Source organism: Mustela lutreola, chromosome 1 (genome assembly GCF_030435805.1).
Source record: "Mustela lutreola isolate mMusLut2 chromosome 1, mMusLut2.pri, whole genome shotgun sequence".
NCBI lineage: Eukaryota > Metazoa > Chordata > Mammalia > Carnivora > Mustelidae > Mustela > Mustela lutreola.
The window spans coordinates 237,275,062-237,286,472 of record NC_081290.1 but is presented as its reverse complement, the minus strand read 5'-3'; the positions used below and the strand labels follow the sequence as shown (position 1 = coordinate 237,286,472).

At 40.8% G+C, this 11,411-nt stretch overlaps 1 protein-coding gene across 1 annotated transcript; it reads left to right on the top strand.

Moving 5' to 3' along the window:
- The first annotated feature begins 1,200 nt into the window (after positions 1–1,200).
- Positions 1,201–9,974, top strand: LOC131808774 (interferon-induced very large GTPase 1-like). Its single transcript, XM_059134820.1, has one exon. It carries the CDS (start codon positions 1,201–1,203, stop codon positions 8,488–8,490), a length of 7,290 nt encoding a protein of 2,429 aa, XP_058990803.1. The 3' UTR covers positions 8,491–9,974.
- Positions 9,975–11,411: the final 1,437 nt, after the last annotated feature.

Below are 11,411 nucleotides of genomic sequence, written 5' to 3'. Positions count from 1 at the left end.
AAATAGATCATGACACAGACCTCAATAAACAAATCTCAATAAATCAAAAATTAAAATCATACCAAACATTTATTCTGACCATGACAGTATGAAACTAAAAATCAATTACAAGGAAAAACCTGAAAGAAACCTAAACAAGCGGAGGCTAAATAACATGCTACTAAACAATCAATGGGTCAATGAAGAAACCAAAGAGGAAATTTTAAAACCAGCTGGAGACCAATTTAAATAAATAAATAAATAAAACACTATCATTAAAATCTTTGGGATGTAGCAAAAGCAGTCCTGGGAGGAAAGTTTATAGCAATATAGGTCCACTTCAAGAAAAGAGAATAAACTCAATCTAAAGAAACTATTCAACACAGCTTTGACAAAAGCTAACACAGGAAATTAACACAGCTTAGTTTTTGGCTTTTTGTTTCTATTTCCTAGCAAATATTTTTTGTTTCCAATTTTTATTTAAATTCCAGTTAGTTAACATACAGTGTAAAATTAGTTTCAGGTATAGAATTTAGTGATTTATCACTTCCATACAATGCTCAGTGCTTATCACAAGCTCCCTCCTTAATCTCCATCACCCATTTAACCCATCTGCCATTCTACCTCCCCTCCAGTAATCCTTACTTCATTCTGTATAGTTAACAGTCTGTTTTCTGGCTTGCCTCTCTTTTTCCCCTCTATGTTCCTCTGCTTCGTTTCTTAAATTCCAAGTATCACTGAACTCATATATGGTATTTGTCTTCCTCAACTGACTTATTTTGATTAGCATCATACTCTCTAACTCCATCCAGATCCTTGCAAATGGCAGGATTCCATTCGTTTTTATGGTTGCTCTTGTTTTTAAAACAAACATTAAGCTATCAAACTCATACATATTTCCAAACTCCAATCCTCAGTTTAGTGCTCTCCATGCAATGAATTCTGTGTAACAAGAAATACCAAAAGCCAGAGTATTAAGTGGTATCTCACCCTGGTAACTAAAAAACAATTTATGTTGAGAATACCCACAAAGATGCCTTTCAAAATATATATATATATTAAGAAGCAATGTTAACAGAATATATTTGTTGGAAGAATGCAAGGAGGACATGAAAAAGCTCCCAAGACTGACATCTTTAGTACACTCACCCTTCAGGCCATATGGCTAATACTTCCTAAGGTCATGACACAGGCTAACTGAGTAACTTTCCTTCCACAGACATGGCCACGGCAAAGTCCACCCCCGATGAGCCCCTGGTCAGAGGCAAAAGAAGCCATGATCTACAAGAGATGCTGACAGAAGCAGGACTGGCACTTGAGTACTGGTTGCCCAAGCTGCAGGAACAACTAGGTGTGACCTGTGCCCAGGCCTTACAACACCTGGAAGAAAAAGACCTCCAGAACCTCAAATCCCAAGCACGACATTCCTGGGAGGAAAAAGCCCTGGAAATGCTTCTTAAACTGTCACACTCAAATAGTCATTCAGAGTCAGGGGAGTCACAGTTGGAAAAGAGAAAGAAAATGCAGAAGCAGGCAAAGCAGGCACTGCGGGAGCTAAAAGACTTGCTGTCAGAAGGGAGGCAGCAACAGGATGAAGCAGTGAGGAAAAAAGAGGCAGAGGTGAGGCAGGCAATGGAGATCCCTGAAGAATACTGGCCACATCCGCAAAGGTCCCTAAAAGAAGTCATGGAAAACATTGAGAAACAACTCAACCTCATGGAGGGGATGTTATCTCACAGGCAAAATCTCCCAGACAGAGATCTGGTGAGATGGGCATCTGGAGGGTTGGCCCTGCAGGGAATTTACAAAACCAGCGACCAAAGGGGTCTGATAGAGACAAGAGAAGAGCTACTCAGTGTCCCAAAGGAGTTCTCACTCTTTGGCCCTGAGCAGAGCACACGGATGGAAACAAAGGAGTTTACATCTTCTCAAGCAGAAGCCATGTTCACCCAGACTATAGAGAAGCTAGGCTTCAGTGCAGCTACCGCAGCCAAAGGCCAAGGTTGGGGATTTAGCCTAGAAGCTAGTGTACATCACAGCAAACATTCAGAGTCTAAGAAAACCCAACAATCACATTCTGAGCACACTTATTTTTGCTCAACCAAGTTCAGCTATATCCCACTGGCTTCCTGCCACTTTCCCATTGATCAGCTCCAGTTATCCAAGGCTGCTCTGCAAGAATTAAAATGCATTGAAGACCTTCTGGGTCAGCCTGCAGGCCCAGACAGACTCTTCATACTGAAGTCCAGGACAGAGGCCTTCTTCAATAGGTTTGGTTCTCATGCTAATCAGGGCGCTCTGCACCTGGGAGGAATCTACTGGTGGAAAGCCATTTCAGAGGGTTTCCAAAGTGAGCAACTGGCAGAAGTGAAACAGCAGTCAGCAGAGGTCCTGGATATTTATATCAGGGGCAGCTACAGTGGCTTTGGAATGCGAGTTGCTGCAGGTGTGGACGTGACAGACTCTCATTCAAAAATGAACTCTCAGAGCACAAGCTTCCAAAATCTCCAAACACAAATCCAGTTATCTGTGGCCCAGACAGGGGGCCCACCAGAAGCAAATGACCTTTTCCAGTGGAAAGCTGGCCTAGTTGCCAGTAATCAAACCTGGTGTGTCATTGACCGGGGAATTCATCTGGTGCCCATTTGGGACATCATCCTCTCCAGCCACAGAAGTGATTTTAAGGATCCTTTTCAGGTAGCTATCTGCCTGAAAGACAACTACACTGCTCTGACTGGACTGACTACCCAGATCCAGAGTGGAGAGGAATTACTCAGTAATGTGAAGGAGGCTAGGGTTTTCCTAGAGGATATGAAATCCTGGGAGGTATCTGATCCTGAAGAGCAACTTAAAAAACTGATAAATTTCATGCAGATGTTGACTCACAAAATAAAATCTTATGACACTTGGATTAACATATGCCTTACAGATAGGGATCTACAAAATTTTCTGGTAAACATCGTCAACTTCTGCAAAAGGTCTTCCACTTATAAAACAAAATTTATTAAATCTCAGTTGCGCAGCCTTTTGGATCCTCACATTTATAGTGTGACGAAGTTTCCTCAGGCTCAATCCATCATGCGGTGGATCTTCTCATCAGAGCTGGAGCAGAAGCATGTCAATATCTCCCAATTTTCTGAATTCATTAAAATCTTGAAAGAAACCAAAAATGACTTCATGGAAGAAAAGGCCAAATCTGAGAGCCCAGAAATAGTGGAAGAAGCACAAAGAAAGGCCACTTATGAGGTCAGCCAGTCTCTACAATGCTTCTTGAATTACCTGCAAGAAACAGAGCAGGCAGACGTAGAGCTCTTGCTACTTTCTGTCGCAGTGGGTGCAGGTTATCACATGGTAAACAATACTTTTCAGTATCTTCTGGGATGTGAGGAGCTGAACTTCCTGCTGCAGGAAATGCAAACTGCCCATGATAAATACCAGAATCTCAAAAATATTTGCAGCTATAGGGCTCAGGCATTCCTGCTGCTCACAGGTCTGACAGTCACTGTTGGAGTCACAGCTCTTTCTCCAAAGGAGAAAACACAACGCTTGACACTTCTAAGACAGCACATGGGACAATCCTTGTCTAAAGAAGTTGAACATATCCTCACCAAACCTGGAGCAGATCATGATTGGGAAAACCTAGAGAAAGACTTGAGATTTCTCATAGATGGGAATTATGAGGCCACCATGTCTTCCTTGCAAATAGATGATGTGAAAAAACATTTGAGAAGTATCTTCCCTGAAAAGGAACCGCCTCGTGAACCACATGATAATGAAAGCAACAAATTGGAGGCCATAGAAAATGAAGCCTTCTTAGAATTACTCCAGCGTCTAGGCCTGGGACACTGCTACCCAAAAAGGATGAGCAGAGCTACCTTCCACATGATCCACAAGACTTCTGTGTACAACACCCAGCCCAGCTCGGAGCAGGAGCTTCCCTTCTACTTCCTGCAGAAGCTACTAACGCTGGATTATGGGCTGAGATACCTGGTCTTCAAAGACGATGGAAACACAGAGAAGCAAGTCCATCCAAGTGCCTCAAATCAGAAAAATGAGGCTTTTGATCCATATGAAGACATATTTGAAGAGAGTGATAGTCCCGCTAACCCTTCAGCCACTCATCCCAGGTCCCATATTCACCCTATGGATATTCAGATGGCAGTTCTTCACTGTACAGATGATTATGCCAGACAATATATTCTGTCCAAACTTGCCATTTGTCAGTTTGCCCTCCCACTGCTTGTACCTAATCCCTGCAATTCTCAGATTGAATACTCTCTATGGTCTCTCAGCCAAATTAGGAGAAGCTGGCAGCAAGCAGGGAAATCATCAAAAGAGAAGAACAATTACAACAATCAGCAGATGTGTCGTGTCCCTACTCCCATTGTGTCCTTTATTAGAGTTGGAAAGGGCTTCTCTGCTTCCAAATCTCAGATCATGAACTCTCTCCTCAGTAAACGTAAATATGATATCTTTTTTCATCGCCATTGCAGGGGGAGCAGCAAAGACTGTCTCTTGATGGAGGGTGTAGTAGAAATCTGCTGGTTTTGTCCTGGGGGGGAAGATGAGGACAGCTTTGACAAATGTTTGACCTTCACCAATCTTCACGGAGATGCCAAGGACCATGAGAAGCAGCTCGCCTTCCTGCAGGAGATCTCTTCCGTCATTGTGGTGCTCATGGCAACTTCTGAAGACAATACCGAAAACCGAAAACTTGTCCATGGCCTGTGTCAGCTACCAAAACCTTTGATCTTTTTGCTTGATAACAAAGCTAAAACCATGGCCAATACTTCTGGCCAAAGAGTGAGAATTGGGATCAGGAATCGAAATGAGGCAGAGTTAACAGAGGAGCTCAAAACTACAATCAGAGATTTGCTGGAGCTCTCTCACACTGCTTTTAGCTTAGAGGACTGTGCCCAGATTGCACGCAAGCAAGGATTTCTTATTGATGAAGACCAGAGTGACTGCAAGGAAGCCAAAGAGAAGGCAGAGGTTCTCATGGCCCTACTAGGAGATATGCCGGTATCTCAGATGAAGGAAAAATTACTACCCCTTCAGGGACGACTGTGGCATCTTTGGTGTAAGAAGGACAAAGAACTCTATCACCTGAGGGAAAAGGGAAATCAGAGCATTGAACAACACAAGAGTGAAGTCGAGGCAGATAAACAAAGAATACGGAGTCAACAATTGAACAAAGCCTTTCCTCCCAATGAGTTCATGCATTCTGTCCTTGAAATTATCCAAAAACGTTCAGAAATTCATACCAACCTCTACTTCTTACAGTGGCTGGGTGTGTTTTTGGAGAACCTGATGGCAGGTCACTTGGAAAAACTGAATGAAAAGAAAAAGGCTTTGTGCTCCCAGGTACAAACAGAAAAACAAAAAGTACCAGAAAACCCCTCCCTGAAACAGTGGCAAAATGACATAGAAGCTATTTCTGCAGAGATTAGTGACTGCACCTTGGGAACTGAGCAGATTCTCAGAGAAATAAGCCAGATGTATGAAGCTCTGGAAGAAATTTTTTCCACCAAAGATATGCTTTTTCTCTCCCTTCCCCAGATTGCTGCAGATCTAATGATATCTGGTATTCCTATTGAGCTGATGGATGGGGATGCTTCATATGTGCCTCTAAAGTGGGTAGCAGCTATTTTTGACAAGGTCTCTGAGAAACTTGGAGACAAACGGCTGTTTGTTCTCTCTGTCCTTGGCCTGCAGAGCTCAGGGAAGTCCACCCTGCTGAATGCCCTTTTCGGACTACAGTTCACTGTCAGTGCTGGGAGGTGTACCCGGGGGGCCTACATGCAGCTCCTGAAGGTGGAGGAGACGTTCTCAGAGGAACTCGGCTTTGACTTTGTGCTTGTTGTGGACACAGAAGGACTTCGGGCCCCAGAACTCAGCAACAAATCCCAGAACCATGACAATGAGTTGGCAACCTTTGTGATTGGCCTTGGAAACTTGACTCTGATCAATATTTTTGGGGAAAATCCATCAGAAATGCAAGATATTCTACAAATAGTTGTCCAAGCCTTTCTGAGGATGAAACAAGTAAAAATCTCCCCAAGTTGCCTTTTTGTCCATCAGAATGTGGGAGAAATTACAGCTAAAGACCAAACTATGGAAGGACGAAGGCGGCTGGAACAGAGACTAGATGAAATGGCAGCAACAGCAGCTGAACAGGAACAGTGCTCAGAGGTAACCTGCTTTAGTGATGTCATTAAGTTTGATGTCAATACTCACGTCTACTACTTTGCTCACCTCTGGGATGGCAATCCTCCAATGGCCCCTCCAAATCCTCGCTACAGTCACAATGTCCAGGAACTGAAAAACAGAATTCTTCTGACAGCCAAACAAGAATGTAGGGGAGGCATCATGAAGATATCAGATATAAAATTCCGAGTTCAAGATTTGTGGAGAGCCCTGGTGTGTGAGAACTTTATTTTCAGTTTTAGGAATACACAAGAAGTCATGGCCATGAGCAAACTGGAAACCATGTATAACTCCTGGACCTGGGAGCTGAGGAGTCATATGCTGGGCTTGCAGAACAAGCTGATCAACCAGATTCAGAATGGACAAATCCAGACATTCAGAAGAAGCACACTTGAGGCTCCAGTCACAGAAAAATATGAAGCCATCAAGAAAGAACTTGAAAAATATTTTAATGAAGATCCAGACAGTGAAATACTGATTCAGTGGAAAGCAAATTTTGAAAATAAGCTACAACAGCTTAAAGAGGCACTTATTTCAGACACCCAAAAAAAAGTCGATGAACTTATTATTTTTAAGAAAAGTCAAGAAAAATTGGACAAGAAAAAGTCATGTTATGAAAAGGAATTATTAGAAAAAAGCCGACAGTGGGCTTTAACTATAAAAGGCACAGAACTTAGTGAGGAAGAACTACATGATAATTTCAATCAGCTTTGGGGAACATGGGTCTATGCTGTGTCCTCAACTTCACCTCCAGTCACAGAGCCTGATATTGATGTGGATTCTGAAAACATCCTTTTGGAGTATTTCAAAAAGGAGACAAATATTGTGGACAAAGTAAAAAGAAAAACCAGAGAAAAGTTTCAAGTCAAACATGATGAACATATACAAAAGACCTGGAAATGTGGCATAATTAAAAGGCAATTAGAGGACTCTGATAAAAAGTCTATAGATATGACTACCAACCGCATTGTTTCAAGATTTACTGAAATGATAGAAAACATTCAGAAGCAAGGGCATGATTACAATCCAAGTTATTTCCACGAAATCCTGAGAATAATAGATGAGGAAGTGAAATCTGCACCTACCGAGGGAAGATATACATTTACAAGTAAATATGAAATTGACTTATCTTTGTGTTTATTCCAAAAGGCATCAGAAAATTTTAGGGAGATGCACAAGGCATTCAAGAGTGCAAATGATCCTGTAAACTACCTGAAAAGCAAGAAAGAGGATTTCTTCATGAGTTTTAAAATCTCGTGTCAAGGAGCAACCTCAGTGAAAACATTTGTTGATTTTCTGTGGCAGAAACTGAGTCCTGCTGTCTCCAACACCATATGGGAAAAAACGGCCCCCAGAATTGCTGGGGACATACGATCTACTTGCCCCGCATTCAACGGAAACAGGGCTAACCTGGAGAAACATATTCTCATTTCTCTGGCTGAAGAAGAAAATTTTGATAATTACTGGAGTTACCTTCATGATTCAAAATCATTTTTTAGGAATTACATTAAAAAGCATATTGAAACATATTGTTCAGACCAGGGAAGTGAAAAAATAAGGACTTTCTTAAAAATAAGTTTAGATGATATCAAGAATGCCATCCTTTCTGCTATTCATGAATCCATAAAAAGAGCTAAAGACAAAAGCAGCACTGTGTCTGAGTGGTTGGATTTGTTCTGTGATCAACTGGGCAGTAATCTGATCTTCCCACGGAAAGATCTGATAAGCATTGAACACCAGGAGATAAAAGATACTGAGTTTCTCAAGGAAGCTATGAGTGAAGCTTTGGATCCCACAATGAAGAGAGTAGAACAGAACTGTATGACTGTTTTGGAACAAGAAATGGTTCCTCAAATTGAGAAAATGCTCTCTGAACATCTCTGTGGCTGCTGGAAACAGTGTCCCTTTTGTAGAGCAATTTGTACAAACACAATCCCTACACATGAAGGAGACCATAGTGTTCCCTTCCACCGTCCTCAGGTTGTCAATGGAATCTGTTTTTATAAAACAGATGATTTTGTTATTGATTGCTGTACTAATTTGGTAGCAAGTAATGTTTTATTGGTTTTGCGAGATGACTGGAAAATCCCATACAAGAACTATCGAGAGGCAGGAGGGGACTATGCCATGTGGAGCATCACCCCAGACTCATCCACCCAGCCATACTGGAAATGGTTTGTCTCTCACTTCAGATCAAACCTAGAAGCAATGTATCAGGGAAATTTTAAAAACAAAGGTGAAATCCCTGATGCATGGGCCCAAATCAAAAAGCAGGATGTACTTGATGACTTGAAAAAACAGTAAAATTCAATGACCACAGAAGAGCCCCAGTATCTGAACAAAAGTGTCCCTATTTGGGGATTTGGACAATCCTAAAATACCTTCTTCTCACAAAAGGAATCCTCATTATTTCCTTTTTTCAAATGAAAAATCTAAAAATAAGTCAACTAACATTTTAAGAGTTGAAGATTCCCTGTGAAAAGACTTCATTCTTCTTTGCCTCAATTCATTCTGGTTTAAAAAACAATTACTGTCCGTTGAAGGGCATCTTGGTTCTTTCCACAGTTTGGCGACCATGGCCATTGCTGCTATAAACATTGGGGAAGATGTGGTCCATATACACTATGGAGTATTATGCCTCCATCAGAAAGGACGAATACCCAACTTTTGTAGCAACATGGATGGGACTGGAAGAGATTATGCTGAGTGAAATAAGTCAAGCAGAGAGAGTCAATTATCATATGGTTTCACTTATTTGTGGAGCATAACAAAAAGCATGGAGGACATGGGGAGTTAGAGAGAAGGGGGTTGGGGTAAATTGGAAGGGGAGGTGAATCATGAGAGACTATGGACTCTGAAAAACAATCTGAGGGGTTTGAAGTGGCGGGGGGGTTGGGAGGTCAGGGTACCAGGTGGTGGGTACTATAGAGGGCACGGATTGCATGGAGCACTGGGTGTGGTGAAAAAATAATGATACTGTTATGCTGAAAATAAATAAATGAAAAAAAAAGAATAAAGGCAGGAAAACCAAAAAAAGAAAATTACTAAAATATATGAACACACATAAAAATAAAATCCATTTAAAGTATCCACTGCAAATTTTAAACTATTATGCAGAATGTTTATATTTTAAAATATAGACTGTTACGTAAAGTCTCAGAGAAGTCATTTTCATAGAAGGAAATCAGAACCATTGCAGACTGCTACAAATTACTGTAGAATAAATATCTGGGTATTTCAGCCAACATACAGTTCTTGACTGTAAGCTACCAATAACCTTTTTTTTTTTTTTAATCCTCTGAAATCCTCACTAAAAATTGTGAGTAAAAAGTTACTAATCCTCAAATGGAAAAATGTTAGTGGAAAGTTTATGATTCATGAGCATAGCAAATACTTAGGCATATTCTTTTCTGGAGAAGAATAAAATAGGGACTTCACCATAATAAAGTCTGCATCAATTCAAGAAATCGTATCAAGCAAATAGGGAAAAGAGAAATTAAATAACTTTTTTTCTCATTTAATCCTTAGCTTCCCCTTCTCTGGCATCTTACCAATGCATGTATTTAAAAAGAAAGAAAAAAAGAAAAGAAAAAAGAAAAAGAAAAGGTTCACAAGACCTTAGGTATTCACAGCTCAGTGCTATATACAAGTCTGAGAAAGACTGGCTTTTGGAACATGATTTATGACCATCAAAAGGAGCTATTTTAATCAAGGCTGTGGACAAGGTTAAATGTGATTAACCCATTAATGATTTAAAAGAAAAACTATTCCTTCAAGTATACAGTTTTTAAGTTCTGATAATTTAAAGGAAAAATTATAATATATGCAAATATAAGAAATACTTATAGATCAGACACCTTTGTAACTACTCACATTATTTAAGCCATAGAGTCATGAACAGAATAAAAATGAAAATGAAGAGCACTCTGGCGCCAACCAAGGACCAGAGCAGGGAAAGAAAGTGCCATTCTGCAAACCTATGCCTTCTAAAAAATGGCTTACACAATGTTCTCAAAGCTCATGATCTAAAGGAATCCTGATATAAAGAAGAAAATTTATGTCGGATATATGGGCATCCATTGGCTTGCTTTTACAGATATAGTCTACCCTTCCATAGCCAGTGAAAACAAGCAGTACAGGGAACCACAGTAAGGACTAGAAACTTCAGAGTTAGGAGAGAGGAGTAATGACCCTATTGTCTTTGTTTCTCCAAAGGGTTTCAAGAATACTCTCAGTTTCAGGTAGAAAAATCTATGTCTCCAGAAGAAATACTGGAACAGAAAATTTAAAGGAAACAGATATTCTTGAACAGTACAGTTTTCCTTTTGTCCTCTGGGAAATAGTCTCAGTAAGAGTCGTAAAGACCTCGGGGCACCTCAGTGGCTCATTTGATGGGGCATCGTCCTTTGGTTTTGGTTCTGATTCCAGGGTCCTGACATGGAGCCCTGTGTGCTCCCTGCTCAGCGGGGTGTCTGCTTCTCCCTCTCCCTCTGCCTGTCCCATGCTCATGCTTTCACTCGCTATCTCTCAGGTAAATAAAATCTTGATCTCAAAAAAAAAAAAAAAAAAAAGAGTTGGAAGGACCTGCTAATATAAAGTTGAAATAGTAATGGAAACAGACCCCCTGCATTTTACCTGTCTCTCTCACATCACTGCATGCTCAAAAACTGCAATGTGCAATTAACACTTGTTGAATGCTTTTGTATTTGTTTAATGAATCCAAAATGGCCTTTCCCTAAGTATTATATTTCATATATTAACTTTGATTTTCAAGCCAAAATTGTTGTGTGTAAATAAAAAAGATCTTTGACAAACTCCACAGGCACTGAAGCAGTGTGATTATTCAATGAGATTCAAAGACTGTACTCAAGAGACGCCAAATAAACTGGCAAGAAGTAATTTGGGATAGAGAAAAGATGACCGTGTAGGAATGAGGTTTTCTGTGATAGTAGTACAGACAGTAAAGGTGGAGTCAGGATCAAGAGATTACAGTGTCAGCAGGTGGGGGGCTTAAGGGGGAGGGTGTGCGGGCGGCGGATTTCAGAAACTATGGAATAGGGAGCAAGAGTCAGTAGGGATGACAATCACAAGATCATCAAGAGTAGAAGACCCTGGACCCAGGTGTAGGTCCCTGGGTTAGAAGTGGCCAGAGTTCTAAGGTCAGTAGAGGTAAAATTCACACATTCAGTGGATTAAGGCTCTCAGAGTCACTGAAAGTGGGAACA